At 40.8% G+C, this 18570-nt stretch overlaps 1 protein-coding gene across 1 annotated transcript; it reads right to left on the bottom strand.

Moving 5' to 3' along the window:
- Positions 1 to 3705: 3705 nt before the first annotated feature.
- Positions 3706 to 10915, bottom strand: ndufa10 (NADH:ubiquinone oxidoreductase subunit A10). Its single transcript, XM_014985254.2, has 10 exons — positions 10755 to 10915; positions 8603 to 8771; positions 8304 to 8519; positions 8133 to 8219; positions 6961 to 7082; positions 6653 to 6732; positions 6523 to 6577; positions 5998 to 6083; positions 5812 to 5920; positions 3706 to 3881 (listed from the first exon to the last, which is right to left on the bottom strand). Exons 1-10 carry the CDS (start codon positions 10827 to 10829, stop codon positions 3813 to 3815), a joined length of 1068 nt encoding a protein of 355 aa, XP_014840740.2. The 5' UTR covers positions 10830 to 10915; the 3' UTR covers positions 3706 to 3812.
- Positions 10916 to 18570: the final 7655 nt, after the last annotated feature.

Here is an 18570-nt window from a genome sequence, read left to right as displayed (position 1 = left end):
AAAAGGATGGAATGATGGGAGATTTTCCACTCCCTCAAGCAAGAGGAAATCTGGAGTTTAATCCATGCAAAATGTCCTTAGCTTCGTTCCTCGGGGCCTCCGTCATCAGGATAGATCACGGCCGGCCTCTGCAGCGATCTGCTCTGGAAGACCGTCTCACACTAACAGAACATCTGTAGGACAGCTGCCCTCAGAATCTGTTTGTGCAGCTCTAGTAAAAGTAATTGTTATAATTCCGCTTCCGGCTCCCAGCGCTGTTCAGACCCATCAGGATCAGCAGTATAGCAGGGAGCAGTGGGTCCAGAAATGGTAACTCATAGTAAGGATGACTGAAAAATCACACATTCCCACATAGCTCCACAATATGTCAAACACTTAGTCCGTAAATCCACCGATCTACTCATGATGTTCAACATGATTTTTCTGCTTCCGTCCTGTTCCAGCAGCAGCCACATGAATGCATCCAGCAAACAGATTCTGTTAGTTTTGGGTCCATGTGTTTGTCGGTTGATTCCAGCTCCTTCTGTCAATTTTAACACTTGAAATACTTAGAGCTACTCAATCTCTTGTCGAAATAATGCAGAGTTAAACTAATACCAACTCTGTAAAGGACCAGAGGGACTCAGTGCAGTGTTGCTTTAACGTTTGGCCAAAAGAAGTCAGAAGACTTTTGGCCACAGATCGGCTAGGACAGGTGTTTCCGAAGCTGGTCCTCACGGGCTAGCATCCTGCGTGGTTTAGTTCTGTGTCTGGTTCAACACCACACCTGGATCAAACGATGGCTCTTTACCAGGCCTCTGCAGAGCACTGGGCGCCACCGGGCTGGTGTGTGGAGACACTGGTTGTGTCACAAAGGCAACTCTCTTGCAATGATCTGACCGACCGTTTGGAAAAACCTCAACAGCGACAAAGTCCAACATAAAGTCACAGACTGAGCAAAAGTTTCAGCATATGGCTTCCACGTTGCCTTGTGTTTGTGACGTGTGCAGGTCACATTTCTGTCTCTCTGGCCGCCCACCGACTGTTACTGAGCAACCAACAAACCACCTGAACTGTGTAGAGAAGCCAAAGCCCCATCTGCAGATCCCACACATCCTGGACACACCGTGCTTAGACTGTTTACATTGAGGTCGGTGCTACAGAGCACTATTTGCAAAAACAGTTTCTTCCTTCAGGTTATCATTCTGATGAACACAGACAAAATCCATAACATGCATATTTGCGCTAATTTAACCCCATTTTCCACCTTAGTAAAAAGACTTTATATTCATATTTACATGAAAGAAAATGTCATTTTCTGAAGTGCTATAGTCTCTAACCGTTGATTCCTTTTCTATAGTGTTTCCACCATGCTATAAATTTTTTATCTTTTCAATCCTTCCTGCAACATTTGCTCTTTTCTTACCCCAACATATGTTTATTGGTTATTTCTGCATTTTAACACAGACCAACAAGCACAAAAAAGAAGAACAAAGTGCCATGCAGTAACATTAACATTAACTCAGCTCAGGAAGGAAAAAAAAAAAAAAAAAAAGAGGAAGGCACATTAATGCAATATATTATGTAAGGCTTTGTGAAAAAAATAGCAGAAATATCCAGACCAGTACACAGCACAAAGGGGTCCTAAATATTAAGAAATATATTTTCTCTATTGTGTAATTTACTAGTCAGAAAGTCCAACAACACATATTCAAGGACAGTCCGTTGTCATTGTGTTTTGGACGGAACCGGATCTGTTATCCAGTTCATGAGGACACATTTCCTGGGAGCATCCTGTACAGGTGTTTTTAACATTTGCTCATTTTCAATGCAGCCCTTGTGCATTTCCAGGGGATTTTCGTATGTGTGTGTGTGTGTGTGTGTGTGGGGGTGTGTGTGTGTGTGTGTGTGTGTGTGTGTGTGTGTGTGTTCTGAGAAACAAAAACTACTCAGACTGATAGAACATTCATGAATAAAACTGACACCAGAGGAGACAGACAGATGGGACACCATGAGACGTAGAGAGCTGAGCAAGAGGAGGGTGTGAGATGTGCCACAGTGTCAGACTGAAAGCAACCCTCTGACTCACTGGAATAAAAACAGAAAAACATGCCTGGACCATTTGGGAAAGAAGATTATCTTTGCAACAGATCCAGCTGAAGCTACAATGTCTTGCATAAACTGTATAGGAAAACCATATTTTGTGTTTTGTTTTTTTCCTGCCTGACCACTAGAGTCCACTAGTTGACCTACACACACAGTTATGTACAAGCACAAACATCATGGGAGTGTCCAGGCATCAAGGTGCTCAGGAAGGAGTAACTGGGTTATGTGTCCCAGATATGAGTGTGTTTTGGTCTAAATAAACCCCAGAACAGAAACTAAACCTCTTAATGTGACGGAAATGACTATTGTGTTGCTCATCATTCCTGGCATTTAGGAACTAAAAAGAATGTTACGTACTTTTCTTTAAACTTACCTTTACTACATTGATATCTAGTGTCAGTCTGTCTGTCTGAATGATTGGTTTGAATGAATGTTTTCTGGAATTTCAAGTCACAAAGTGTCTGTGATTCCTCTGCTGTTTCAGAGCGTCAGAATCTTCAGTTCCAATCTTTCATTCTTCTCTTGCTTCACAGATCGCAAACACTTCTAAAACCCTGTGGGTGCTAATTGCTGCCACCAGAAAAACTACGTCCCCTTTAATTTCTCTGGAATGACCTGAAAAAGTTCCCACCTTAATGTGACAGATGCATTTGTGTTCTGAGTCAGGGCCTTAATGTTTTCTGACATCTTCCCTTTGCAGGTTAACCCAAACCGACAGGGCTCTTATCTCGCGCTCCTGCTCAGCCTTATGCTAAAATCTCCAAATGATTTTATGTCTCATGCCGTGTTCAGGTCAGAGACGAGATATCTTGTCATTACCAAATGTTTCTGCAATGCCATGAAAGTTGTTTAGAGATTTTCAGGTCATTTGCATTGGTCATTTGTACTCGATCAAGATTTGTATAGCATATTTCAGTGACAATGCAGTTCAAATTGCTTTACATCATAAAAATACAAAGTCATAGAAAACACCACAGTCAGTTGAGAAAACCAGTAAACATTTTACATTTGGTCTAGTCCCGTCAACATGTTGGTCATTTATTGTGGTGGGTTTAGACTTGATTTAAAGGAACTCAGTTTTTCAGCTGTTTTGCAGTTTTCTGGACGCTTGTTCCAGGTGTGTGGTGCATAGCTGAATATACGTGTCTACGTATATGTGGGTGAGTATCTAAATGTGTACATATATAATTTCCCTAAGAGCAATGCTGCGTTTTGAAGCACACATTCATTTCTCAGTATAAATGTTTGTCAGCAGTCGTCTCCTGCATGCCAGGACATTTTCAGGTCACGTAATGAAGGCGGCATCATCTTTGTCACATGAGGAAATGACTTTAATCACACCCGTCCACTAATTAGGCTGACTTCGTCTATACCAACATGGATTTATATTCTTATTCCAGCTCAATTTCAGGAAAGTTCTCATGCTTTCTGAAGCCTACAGAACTAGAGTGAAAAAAATAATAATTCAAATCAACAGGCCTACACACCACCTGCTGTTGTCACCACTAGGTGGCACTATTGAGATCTTCTCAGAATGAGTCACAAAAAACTATGAAAAAAAAAAAACACAAAAAAAGATCAATAAATAAAGGAAAATAAATAAATAAATAATTGAACGCATTTTAATTTGAATATTTCTTTTAATACATAGTTTTTCCTCAGACTGTACAACATAACTGAGTTCTATTAGCAGATCAGTCAACATGAAAGGTGAAAGAAAAGAAGATTCACTTGAGCCAGATGTACTTGTCTCCAACATCTGCATTGTAGCCACGAGCGTAATTCTTCCCAGGCAGCTGCAACAACAAGACAGAGCAGCATTCATTTACAGCCACGTCTCACCGTTATTCAAACATGAGACAAAATTTCAGCTAACAACCCAGAATCAGTAGTTTTGACATAAGATGTATTTTGTCATTGCGTTTTGATTCGAGAAGCTAAAGCAGCATCCTAAAGACTCAGAGAGGATGAAAATTGAGTCTCCCTACATCGTCGCTCTAGCTTCAGTTCATTTCAGCCAACAGAACAAGGAGAAGACACTTTTTGCCAAATTCCAGTTTGGAATCCCGAGCCAGACGCTCAGGGTTTCACAGGACGTTCTAAGAGTTGTGAAAATGTGGGCCACAGGCTGAAATGTGCTGAGGGAGCCATTCTGCTGCTGTGTGTCGCCGTCCTCATTCCCTCCTCTGAGATCCTGACTCGGAGTGAAATGTCAGGTCACGGCCTGCTGTTGCATTACTCGGCCCGACTCATGCAGCAGGGGGAGACAAAAACGGCTCCAGTCAATAAACAGGAAAGGTCAGACCTGAATGTTTCCCCACAAGACCGATGATACAAACAGCCGGCTGGAATATTCCACATGTGACATTTGTAACTACGAGGGGTTCGATATTTCAGCACAGGAAAATGACTTTCATCAGGCTGACTTGGTGGCCCAGGGAAGAGGAGAAAAATAAGAAGAGTCAATAAAAAAGGAACAAAGCAGACACGAGAAAGAAAAGGTTCCTCATTATGGATTTTCAGGCTTTCACAAAGCTCTGCATCAGATAAAACAGCCAACCGAATCAAAGAGCTCTGCTGAACTAAAACACCTCAGCTGGCAAACACACAACAAATCAGAGCCTAATGTCTTCATTCATCCTTCAACCTGGCGGAGGGGCTGTGAACACATCAGCTTATCAGGGCTGTCAACGCCGCTCCTCATTCACATCTCAAAGCATCTCCATGTTTGTTTTACTGCTGGAACTAAATAGATAAAGTCTTTGTGACGAAGTTCCACTGTGACGCTAAAAGCAGCTTCACCCAGGTGCAAGTGTGTTTTATACTGAACCAAATCTCATCATTTCTCACAGTGACGACACAGAGGGGTTTTGGTCGGGTTCTGGAACTGGTAAACAGTCGTGGACGAAGTACAACATGCTGGTCCACTCATCTACCCGGATATGCTCGAGCATTTCATGGTTCATTCTGCCGACAATCTGGATGGAGATCGGGGCTCAAACTAATCTCCAGACGTTCCACATGCAAACTTCATGTTTTTTTTTTGCAGGTATTTCTGTAATATTCTGGACATTACGGTGCAAAATGAACTCCTTGAACAATACTCATCGTTAAAACAACACACAGCTGGATTTTTAGCACCTGATTCCTGGTGTGGGTCCAATTTTATGCTTTTTCTTGGCAACTGAGGTATATTTAGATCGAATCAATTTCAAAAACTACAACTACCAACTTGTCACATAAGACTATATGCTGACTTCTAAAAGCGCAGATTGTGAACATCGGTTTATTTACCGCTTTTGTAAAAAAAAAAAAAAAACTAAAAAAAACCCCTCAAAAGAACAGTTTTTGAAGTTTGTTTGGCATTTTAAACAATCAGTTTAAACCTGAATTTAAAGATGTCTAAAGTCCAAACATGTGTAGTCAAACAGTTTTCTTATGCTTCAGTCAGTGAGTCAAAAACCTAATAAAAACTGATAGATGAAATGGTAAAAATCGATGTATGATGTCTCAAATGAGATAATAACCAATGACTGTTATTACACATCATTTGGATTTTGTCCTTTAAAACATAGCAAAAAAAAAAAAAAAACTAAAAAATTTCCATCCTCAGTATTATGCTTTTGGAAAATAATAAAGGGACTGGCTTCAACGACCGTGGTGGGACTGTGATTGATGTATGCAGGACATCAGAACCGGTTCCAGCCCACGCATGTGCCGACTCACCGCTCTGTAAGCGTAGTACTTCTGGTCGTAGTCGTGGGCTCCGATGGTGATCTCCGGCAGGAACACGGGTATGTGGGTGAGCGAGCCGACCCTCTCTTTGTCCTGCACTCTGAAACGCACAAGAGAGGAACTTGCAGACTAAGGAGCTGGTTTGCGTGCTCAGAGAAAAGAGGCGGAGCAACTCACAGTTTCCTCATGTGGTGGTAGCTAACGTCGTCCTGCTCCGGCCACGGCCCCTTGTCGAACTTCAGGTACTCTATGTCCTCCACAATCTGGGACAAGCATGGAGGTGAACATGTTTTAATCAGATCATGATATTCACATTCTGCTAGTGTCGAAGAAACACAATTTTGCAATGGCAATGTTTCCATTAATTAAAAAATGAAATTCAAATAATGCATGACGAGGTTTCTTCACACGATAAGTTATTAAAAATCATGACAGTGATGGACGTAAACGGTCGCATGAGGAGATTTTACAGAAGAGTTATGGATTCAACAGGTTTTTATGATGTGTGTGATGTGACAGCTCTGGTGGAGTCATCTGCACATTGTCCAAAAAAAACCAAAAAAAAAAACCTAAAACAACTACAAATTGCAGAAGAACACTTCCTGTCGTCTTTCTCATGGTTTTTGCCAGTAGTAACATCTGGCTGGTGATCATATGACTTCTGATGCAAAAAAAAAGTGGTTAATGGAGATAGTGTCTTACCCTCTCAGCGTCCTGAACTTGGGTCATATCATAGACCAGCAGTTCAGAGGTTTCCCTGAAGATGACACGGTGAGAGGGTTAATGATCAGCAGAGACAGAGAGACATGTCCAACGCTCTCTGGTCACATACCTGATGCTAGGGAGGAAAGACTTCTTGTAGGAATCCTCTACGCTCTTCAGATACTGCAGGGAAACGTTCTGCAGGTGGGGCTGAAAAAAACAAAAATACATTGCAGAGTAACATCAGACAGCTGTCGCCAAGCTGGTTACCGTCTGACGGATGAGACGATAACCAGTCTCAGGTTACAGCAGTGACCAGATGCCGGTTACAGTAGATAGTTAACTGGCTAACTAGGTAGCAGATGGTAACATCTAACTTGCCTAGTTAGTAACAGCTAGTAAAGTCCACTGACTTTAGCAGCGCTAGTACAGCCATACCTTCCCGCTCTGCTTGAGCTTCTTCTGCACCTCCTCTGCTGGTTGGTCAATGTACAAGACGAGGTGAGGAGGGAGGAACTCACAGATGCTGATGGTTTTGATCTCATTGTAGTGATTCACACCTGCAGGTTACACACTGATGGTTTTAATCAGACTGAAGGGTTTCTCACAGAAAACACAGAGGCTGCCCACAGATAAATATACTGAAAAAATATATAACCCCCCCCCCCAGGTCAACTATTGTTGCCATGTGGAGTCAACAACTGTAAATGAGCCTTTGCTGACATTTTATTGTGCAAAAGAAATATTTCTCTTGATTTGTGTATCATTTTGAATCCAACTTCCTGTCAGTGAGAATTACCCAGTGAGTTGTTTTCCTTTACCCAGTGCATGTCCAGTGGGTGATCAGACAAAATGAGCAACAACTGGACAATCCTTGGACTGGAGACAATAAAAGGCCCCAAAATGTCACATTTTGTCACAAGTCATAAAGCCTCAGATGTCTCATGTTATGTAGGAGCCATTGGCATGTTGGATGCAGGGATGTCCACCAGAGCAGTAGCTGCACGGTTCAATGACCGTTATCGGACCATAGGCCTTTAAGAGTTTGATTCAACAGACTGGAGCTGCTGCACATCGACCTCACCCTCATCGGCCGCGTCTGACCACTCCAGCACAACATCGCCACATCCGGCTCGTCCATCTGAGGGTCGGCTGAGACCAGCAACACACACAGCAGATGAGACTATTGGTCTGCACAACAGACACGTCACACCTCAGACTGTCTGTAACCGCCTACAAGAAACCAACTTGCAAACTCCTCAACCTGACCTCTATCATGTTCAAAGGATTGTCAATCCGCTACAAATGGCCAAACCACGATGTCATCAATGCACATATGAAGATCAGTAAATACTGAAAATAGGACTTTATGGGACGAGTTTTTCTGATCTCCACTCTTCAGCCAGCTGGCCCTGTAGCGCTTGTTCATGTGTACATGTGTATTAATACTGCTGTTATGGCAGTATTTACCAATCAAATAAAATCAAACTTGATCAAATGTTTTATTCGATTAATCGTCACAGTAATTGACAGTTTACTCGAATACTGAAATAATTTGCGAATTATTTCAGTATTCCAATGTCTAGTTGTCTTTGTTGCCAGATACTTACACTCCTTCCTGATGTAGCCCTGGTTGAACATGGCATCCAGGAAGACCATGTCGCTGAATGGAGAGCGCTCCAGGATCACTCCTTGGCCTTAAAGAACAGCATATCAGGACGGAGGTGAGTGGTTTTCTTCATCACCTTTGTCTAGGAGAAGTGTGAGTGTATGGGTGGTACCTGTGGTGAGCAGGTGCTCGATGGCGTCCGAGTACTGCAGCAGCCTCATGGTGTACATCCACAGCTGCAGCCTGTAGCTGTTGCCATCTGCAGCTTTAGGGTCTGCGTAGAACTTCTCCAGGCTGCACATGCCATTAAAGTCACGAGGGAGGGGCTCCTTCTCGCCAGTCATCCGGTCCAAGTAGAAGGTGTCAGCCTCTGGCATGTACAGCATCCCTGTGGACACATTCACCAGAACCAATCAGCTTTCTCCTCCCAGAGGTCAGAACCCGCAGCAGCTAGTGTGTGGGGTTTATTACCTAGTTTGTCAGCCAGTTTCTGGGCCAGCGCTCCTTTCCCTGAGGCGAGGTTGCCATCAATTGTGATGATTTTGCTGTACTGCTTGAACCGCGGCGTGGTCCTCTCACCCAGAATGTATGCCCACCAGCCATACTCCAGGCTCCGCCCTGGGCTCGTATGGACACCCGCCTGCAACACACACCATCACACTCCATTTCCACACATTTGAACTCGGATTCAGGCTTCTGGCTAAAGGTTCATTCGCTTTCACTCACAGTTCGGTCATCTTTAGTTAATCTTACAACCCTGTCTTCACTTCAAGTTTGTGCAAATTCATAAAGAAATGCTTTCTTTAGCAATCCCTACATCAGATCTGACAGACGGTTTCCAGTAAAACCCACACCACTGCAAAAGAACCTGCCCCAAATCTCAGCCTCTAATGGAATTCATGTTGATATCGCCGGATGTTGTCGTGCACATTTATAATCTCGTGTTCTGTATCTCATCAACTGCATTCAGACTTGTGAAAATTCACAAAATCTTTGGTTGTCTGCATATTCTGTCCCTTTTGGACTGCAAAGGACTTGACATTTTGAACATGATTTGAGTTTTTTTGTACTGACATGTCCTTTAATCATGATGTCGCCCTGGGATTTCTGCTTTACTACTACATAGTGACACTTGATTAACCAGTGAATAATCATTGATATCACATTCGACAGATTCTATAGATTTCAAAATAAATTAACTAATAGATGTAAAAACACGGCATTTTCTTAAAAGTTTTGTGCTTTTCTGTCACACAATGACAATTATTTCAAAAGAATTTTATCCCAAGCCTTCCTAAAAACCCACCAAATGTTGTGATGAAGCAAATTCATGACTTTGTAACAATTTTTTGTTGTTACAAAATCATCATAAATACGCTTTGTCGTAACAATGGCGGGTCTTTAGAAAGGTTTAAGAGAAACATTCTTATGTTTCAGGTAATGGTCATAACAAGGTTTGTAAAGAAGTTCCCACACTTCACTTAAAACTTATCCAAAATATTATGCAATTTTCCTCCATCCTCCATATTATGCAATTTTCCTCCATCCACACGTGCTTCCTCACTGACAATTAGTAATTTATTATTACAAGATAAAATTGGTCATTTTGTCACTTTAATATTACTATTACCATTAGGGACAACCTAGATAAGGCCTTCAAAAAGAAGTAATATTTGTCCTATGAGAAATATCAAATTCCACCTAAAATAAAAGAAACTCAATTCAAAACTATACCTGGTTTGTATGTAACCAATGGAAGAGGAGTTTTGTTTTTTTTTTACATAGAAGACATACATTTAATTCTGATCCATGTGTCTTTTATTTCTCTGAAATAGAAACAACTGTTCATCTATTCTGCAGTTGCCAACATGTAAATGTTTTCAGGTTTGGTATTCCTAGTTAAATCTCACTTAAAGTCTGTAATAATGTCTTCAGTTCTTTCACATTTGGGGATGTTCTGCGTTTCATCGACAGTTTGAACTCTGCAGCTTCTGATGTCAATCTTGTAATCATTTTTGAGTAAATGCTTTTAAATATACATGTAAATGTCAAATATCACTCTACTGTTTAATGCCTTTCAGAGCTGCTTTGTTAAATATTTTAAGTCACTTAAATATGTCTAATATAAGAAAACGGTAGCGGCTTGCTGAAACATTGCAAAGTCCTTGCTATTTAAAATATGTCACATATGTTGTTGTTTTTTGTTGTTGTTTGTTTGTTTGTTGTTTTTTTCCTCTTTTATTTTTCCTTTAAATAGTTACTCATTTCAAGAGTTCTGTTCTGAGAACAGTTATACTATCAGGTTCCCTGATTTGTTTCGTACATAGCTTTTCTAATAAAGACTAAGTGGAAAAAAGAAATCAGGGTTTACGCAGTGCTAAGCTGTGCTGCTCCAGCATGACCTAATGTAAAACAAGCGAACCTGCAGCCTCTAGCTCATCGGTTTCCAACATTCTGTTTGCTGCCTACTTTCAGCTAAAAGAAGAGGTAAACAAGCCGCTGTTCGGTGACAGCGGCGTGTGAAACTACCTGCTAAGAAGCTAACAGCGTTAGCGTGTCCTTGTGAAACAGAATTGCTCACCGGGCCGGTACGGAACCAGAACAACTCAGTTCTGCTGCTCACCTTCTGAACAACGCTCCTCGCTCTGACAGCAGTTGTTCTCGCTGGGAAGAGGAACCGGACCACCGTCAGGGCCATCTTAGCTGTCCTCCAAACAGTGACCCGAAAGCTACCGCTACCGGGCGACTCAAATACACGTCATATACTAAAGGGAGCCTGCGCTCGATTTTTTTTTTAAATCTTTATTGAGACACAGAATACAGAGCAGTACAATAAAATACAGTGTGATATAATGATCACCGCCAGGGGGTGACAAACATCAAGACAATGCTTCAAGATAACATTACATAAATACATTGAAGAGGCTGCAAGTTGACTATAATATTGGTGGAATTTTTAATAGTTTTGATATATTGTTTGACCTTATTTTCAAAATGGAAACAAGTGGTTTTGGGTTAGTGTATGCCACGTTTCTAAGTATTTAAAAATATTAATAATATAGAATTTTATGTATATATTTATTTTTTTAGTTATTGCCCTCCGATAACTAGTCAATGTCAAGGCATGTTCAAAGCAAAGGACAAACGGAGACATCCAGTTCCATAAAAGTGGAAATCAAAGTACAAATACTGCCAGAATGGAAAAGAGAGAGGGGGTTATTAAGCCAATGTGGTTTCCCCCACCTTCTCAAAAATGTTCGGTGCTCTTGGGCATTTCACTGTGCTGCGGGGGGGGGGGGGGGGGGCAAGGTCCCCACCAAAACTTAGACCGAACCTACGCCCTTGGTCAGTGGGATTTAGAGTTGGGTTAGAGATAGAGCTGGTTAGTCAGCAGGAGACAGTAAATGAACTGCGGTTACAGCAGGTAGTATTTCATACTTTCAGAAATGTAAATGACAAAGCAATTTGGCATACTGTTCTTTTCAATGTTGCTTCACCTCATCAGGTTTAAAGTTATTTCTCTGTGAACAGCTGTTTTATGGTCCAACCAAAAATATTTTAGTCCTGTAGATGGAGCCATTACAAAACATTCACTATTGGTTTCCAGTAATTCTGCTGCATATATACTGGAATAGTTGTTTGGCTCATTGTCTGCTTCAAAATTTAACTTTAAAATATTTCAAGGTCAACTTAACTGCAACTCTTATCAATACTAAATAAGACAAAATCCTCACCGCTCCATCACCCTGTTTGACAGTTGATGCGGGTCTCTGTGTTGTGTCTAATTTTAACCAAACATGATGCACGATTTAGGGACAGTCATGTGTACTTTGCTCTCATCTCTCCAGAGACAATTCTTTCAGCGTTGTGGTTTCTTCTGTGGAACCCTTGCAAAGTCGAAGGCTCAATCTTGAAAATTGCCACTTTATTTAGGAGAGGAGCTTTTTACCGAACAACACTTGCAAAAAAATGACACCCGTTTACATTCGGTCTTTTTCTACGTTGTCCCATCATGAGCTGTATTGTTCTATATACTAACTGAGGCCCGTAAATTGTAAGATGGAGTCCTTAGATTTTTGCAGTTACTCAGGTCACGGTGTAACTTTGGGGTGAATTTTCCGAATCGGTTTCCAGGAACTAAGTGCTCTCTCGATCCTGCAAATCCGTTGTTGCAATTAGAACCAAAACTGGTTTTAACAGCAAACTGACGGGAGCACCCTACTAAAACTTATGCTTTCATAGAAATGGTCACAGTGACAGTGATGATCGGTTAACCAAATGCATTTAATTAGCAGGGTTGCTACATTTTCTCTTTATATTGAAACTTTTTCACGGCTGTAATGACAGTCGTGGAAACTGAAAACAAAGAGGACAAAAAGCTCTTTTTAACGTCAAACTGAACCCGGAGGCAGTCTGGTAGCGATGTTGCAGATCAGAGCAGATGTTCTGCTTCAAATTGCTGTCACAAGGCTCATCATGATTTGCTTAGGTAATATCTGTCCAAATTTTGAGCAGAACACATACAAATTCGTTACACCTGAACTCTCCAAACTTTACATAACGCCTCATGGCTGTCAGTGTCCTCGTATGACTCACGGGTTGTTTCCTCTGTAGCCACGGTAACCACCAATATAAACACAGCTAGCTACAGCCTGCTGCAGAACTTCAGTTTTGAGTATCAATACACTGGAACGTGATGCATTAACGGCATTTTGCTCGTGACCGTCATGTCTGTTTATTGTGCTCTAACAAGCACTCCGTGCTGCTTTATGCAGCATCGTCAAATGACGGTAATCTCGGACCCCACTGAGATAACCTTTACATTTCACTTCTTCTAGTCATGAAATGTTTTATTCCAAACACAGCAGCTCCTTTCTCACACCATCATTCCCACAAAACGCGTTGCAGCAACAGGAGTTTCACTCATTGTGAAAAGGTTGACGTCAGATTTACTGTAAGAAGTTAGAGAGTAAAGTTTGTGTCACACTGAGCCGAGAGCATCCACAGGGAAAAGAAAGGGGCAAGTTGGAGCCACACAGTCACTGAAGGCAAATGCACTTTTGTACTTTAAAGTCTGCTTTTCTAAAGTAGAAAAGATACTAAATAAAGGCATTTTTGAATCACATCAATGCAGTGTTTTGATGTAGGTGAATTTTCCAGGATTTCAGGCCTGATTTCTGCTTATTCTAAGTTACAGATGGTAAAATCTAACTGAACCATTCATTTTACTGTTGACACTTCTGCCAACATAAAAGAGGGAAGAAAGGCTGATTCAAAGTGATACCGGCAGTAAATCCCAGTCAGCGTTTTCTCACCCAAGGATTCTTGACAGATAGACAATGTCTCTCAAAACAGGGAGAACAAGCACATTTTTCCATAATAACTTAGCCTGGTTTTTGGTCTGTCTCTAGGTCTCCACTGACCACCCTCTGCTTTAAACAGCCTTTTGTAACAACTCAAGTTAACATAGTTACCAGACTGTGCTATAGAGTCGCACTATGTGCCTGGAAAATACATAACACCGCCCCTTTAAATGCAATATTGGAGCGTCAGATAGGAGCGTGAAAGCACATGTGAGGATGTGGCCGTGTTCATGCAGCAATGTGTCTACCACCCCCTGGAAACAAGACCATCAAGCCTGCCTAATAAGGTAAAGCAGGTTGATGGACTACTCTTCTCAGAGTGGGTGGTTTTGGGCTCTGACGTTCAGCCTCTGATCAGTTGAATGGAGTTTCATACTTGATCTTGTGTTCACATTTAAAACACTTCCATAAGTGGATCTTCTGGATGTTCTCCTTCGCTCTTTCCTGTCTTCCAGCCGAATTTTTAGGAGTGAGACACTCACTTTATAGAGTGTTTCTAACGACGCTGATCGTTGATCATGCCTGCAGCTAGGATTTGTGTTTAAAATTATGACCTGACTGAGAGAATGATTTATTTGTATGCCTGACTTTTTTTTTCTTGTAAGGGAATTTTCATAGCAGCCATATGAGGCCAGCGAAAGGGTTTGGTGAATTTAACTCTGCCAAATTTCCGCTGGTTTTATTGCAGGTTTTATTTCTTTCCTCTGTATCGGGGCCTGAGCCAACAGGGAGGAGGTTTACTGTTCGTCATTAAAACAGCATGGCAACCAAAATAGTAGCCGACAGTTTTCTGCTTTACCTCATACCTGCCTTAAACACACACCCTTCTATTACTGTCACACAAATTAAAACACTAGTGTCCTGCAGTTTGTTGTCTGGCCCAGGAACAGATCAAAATCTGAAGTATTTCTTCCTTTTAAATGAAACGGATTGCTGCCTTAACGTTCCTGAATCTCCAGTCTTGTATTTTGTACTGTATAAGTGCATATTTTTCATTTTTTATTATGAGAAAAATATTTTATTTGACTCTAAGTGAGGTGGAACCAGGAAATCCAAAATTAAAACGCAAAGAAAGAACAGGAATTAGGATGTTTATTCGGAAGCAGATTCAATCGAATAAAAGATCCAGAATTGTTTCATCCCAACAAGGTAAACATATTTGACATTAGAAAGATAGCACGCTGATCCAGACAGAAAAACATGGTTAAGTGACAAGAAGTAAATAAATAAATAGCAAAATTGCACAGGAAGGTTAACCAAGGTCAAGATGGGTCTGCTGAATAACCTTGAGACAATTAAAAATGAGATCCACACGTATGTACTAATGACAAGAGCTCCATGATCTATTTAAGATGCTAGACATGAAGCTTCTATGATCACCTTATTATCGTTTTAAAATAAGAGCTACTTGATGATCCTCTATGCCATTTAACAAACAGGTTCATTCCACACCACATTCTTACAGTCAACACTTTCAAAGGGACATAAAACTGTGTGTTGCTTTTTATGTTAATTGCTTCTTATTTACTTTTGAAAATGGCCAACTGTTGCTAGGCTACTTGTTGAATGTTTGGGGACCTGCGTGGTTTCAGTGCTGCGCACCCAGTGGGAGGACGTCAGAACTGGGTGATGTGTACGATCCTCCCGGTTTTAGTGAGAACGTTCTGGATCAATTAGTCAATAACTTAACCGTTCTCTAGCTCTCCGAGAGGATGCATTGGTGGGTGCAGATCTGCTTAAGCAATCATGGATCTAACGATTTAAGTATAAGCATAATTGCATTTGAGACAGACCACGAAAGTGTGCGACTACTGCTTTATGCTTCCTGTAAAAATGACAGCCTCACAACTATATAACTGTTCGCTGTATCTGTGTGGCGGTGTGGCCCTAAGTTTCCTGTTGAACACCCAGTAGTAACTTCCATCATCTGGTAATGAGTCAGCTCCAGCTGTCTGACCACACGAGGGAAAATTAGCAGAAACAATTAAACAATCGCTTTATATACCCTCAATGTTCATTTTAATAGACCTGTGGTGGAGGGTGCAGTAAAACCTTGCTAGATGTTGCTGCGTTAAAATCGGCCATCCTGTTCTTCACACGCAACTCTTCTTCCTCCTCCCAGAGGGCAGAGGACCTGCTTCTCGTCAAGCTGATGCCTGTTTAAAAAGCAGAATATCCCAGACATCGTTTCACTCCTGTCACCACCTCAAAACACAGTTATGTAATAGAGGGGATAAAAGAAAAGATTATCCCATTAGTGTGTCTGTTCAATTTGGATGAAGTTGTCCAGCGTCTGATCGTTGCAGCAGTGATACCCCCTGCAGCGGATAAAAGCCTTTGTCGAGTGTCTAAGATGATGATCTGGAAGGAAATTATTCAATTTGAAGACGTCATTCATTCCTCTCACAGCCTCCCACCTCCCTGAATTGATAAACTGCATTAGCCAATGACAAAAGGGAGAGATGTGATGCTACAGTTGCTGTGATTAAGACATCTCAACGTCTAAAAGTTATGTTAGCACCTGAAGAGGACCATTTGGTTTTGTTTTATTTTTTTTCTTTGTGCTGTTCACAGTCTCCTTCCTGACAGCAGAGCCTGCCGTGAATGCTCAGGTTAGTTAGCATAGCCACCGATGACAGCAGATAAACAGTTTTCCTGTGTTACGTTGTTTCTCTGCTGTTAGCACATTTAGCAGTGCTTACTTCTGGCTCTGATTGGTTGTTTTTGACCAGGAGCAATGCATTGAAGTAGATGGTAGCAGGAGCGCAGGGAGGTGGTAAATTACCTCGATTTTTGTCTCTTCTTATCCTGTTATAACACAGCGACAGTTTTAACGAATTTGCAAAAACCTTTTTTTTAAGTTATGCACTGCAGCTTTAACATCAAACAGCCAAAGAGCCTCATACATACTGCAAAAACTGAATCTACCCAATAAATTTAAGGCAGCACAATCTGTTATGAACTGCTATCTGCTTTATTACAACACTCAAACACACTTTACAATAAAAACAGTCCTTCCCATTCGAAGAAAAAACTTTAAAATACTGTTGCTAGCTTATAAATCACTGAACGGCTTAGCACCACAATACATTGAAGATCTGCTGGTGTTGCATCAACCTTCCAGACCCCTCAGGTCTTCTGACTATGGTCTGCTCTGCATCCCCAGAACCAGAACCGTTCAGCTGCTATGAACAACGAATCTGGAAAAAACTTCCAGAAAACTGCAAAACAGCTGGATCACTGAGTTCCTTTTACATCAAGACCAAAAACTCACCTGTTCAGAATTGCTTTTGAACCATAATAAATGGAACATTGACCAAAATATTTAATGTTTACTGAGGGTTTTGGTGATGGCACTCATCAAAATGTAATGGTTGTTACTAGTTTTCTCAATTGTTGACTTTATATTTTTTATGACTTTGTATTTTGTATTTTGTTTATATTCAATAAACTGATTGATTGATTGATTGATTGATTGATTGATTGATTGATTGATTGATTGATTGATTGATTGATTGATTGATTGATTGATTGATTGATTGGCCAGAGATCCTCACAAAACTCTCCAGTCGTTTCATTGATATGGTCAACAGTGTCAAATGCTGATCAGAATAAATGAGAAGGCAGTCGGAGCTTAATACAAGGTGATCCTGTGTTGAACTGCAGAAGAACTGAAACTGTGATGGAGGTTCAGAAAGACACGACCAGAATTATACAGCCAGAGCTACTCTACAATGTTTCAGTCAGTGGTGTTTACACTTTCCACTCAAGTTGAAATTACCAGCAGGCCAACGAAAAATGTACTTTTTCGTGAAGATTTCCAGAAATCCACATGGGTTACAAAAGATTTTGCAATCAACAGCAGCTTTTATAAAAGAAAGCCAGTGCAAAACTAGTATAAAAGTATGATGAATTTAACGTCTGCATAAATATAAGCACAGCACTCCCACATTAGTAAGAAACTCATCCTAAGAGTTTCAGGATACCAGATTTTATTCATTTGTACTTTAGACACAATGCAGGAGCAGCTTAGCGCTACCATCTACAGCGCTCTCAATGTCTTTAAGAGATTTAACACCTTTTTTTTTTTACATAAAAGTTTGCTCACTAATCCACGGAGGTTTCGTTATTTCAACACTTTTCAGATTTCAGAGAAATAAAAACCAGTGATGGAAACCACTTCTGCTCACTATAGATCAGAATAAAGAAACTAAGGTTGCTGTTGGTGCCCACCACATTACTGCAGCTAAATAAACCAACACACACACACACGCCTACACACACACCTACACACACACGCACACACAAGATTAAACCCATGTAAACAGTATCTGCCTGTGAAACCACAAGCCAAATGCTGTAGTACACAAACGCAGTTTATATGATGTTGTTGATCTCAGTGTGGGGTTGGGAGGCCTCTTGCAGCGCTAACATCAGCCTGGAGGAAGACAGTACTGATGATTTCTACTCTATTGATTCAGCTCTTTAAATGTAGACATGTTTTGTCGTTCAAAATGAGATGGCAATGTTACTGTAGGTATGAGAGGTAATGCACATTCATCTGCTGTGTAGTGACAGCTTTTAATCAAATGCTATGCAATTCCAACAACTCTTTCAGTGTTAAAAGTCATTTTTCTTCTCACTCTCGAATCGTGCTCCTCTGGTTTTAGTAGTTCTGTTCACTTTTTCTTTCTTATTTATTCTTTTGAAAATCTTTAAGTCCTGATTTTCTGGCTGAAAATCAGAATAAAGAAACTAAGGTTTCTTTCTTCTTTGGACGAATATTCCTCTGGTTCTGGATGCTGCACAGCAGGAACAATTTCTACTGATTCTTTTTTTTTTTTTTGGACATTTGTTATGTGTAACCATAACAATAAAGTAGCTTTTTTATAATCCAGAGCAGCTGATTAACATCTCAAAAGCTCAAATAACCACATCCCTGAGTCCATGATTACTGTATTACTGTCAGCAAAGACATTGTACAGGAAGATCAAGCTCCAGCAGAACAATATCAGAGATGTGGTCAGTGTGGTCAGTTTGCTTTTATTTTTTATTTTTTTTGCCATCAAGATATCA

Source organism: Poecilia mexicana, unplaced genomic scaffold (assembly GCF_051168715.1).
Source record: "Poecilia mexicana isolate PSO_F unplaced genomic scaffold, ASM5116871v1 scaffold_2, whole genome shotgun sequence".
NCBI classification, from domain to species: Eukaryota; Metazoa; Chordata; class Actinopteri; order Cyprinodontiformes; family Poeciliidae; genus Poecilia; species Poecilia mexicana.
The sequence above is the reverse complement of the archived record's forward strand: the minus strand, read 5'-3'. Positions and strand labels throughout refer to the sequence as shown.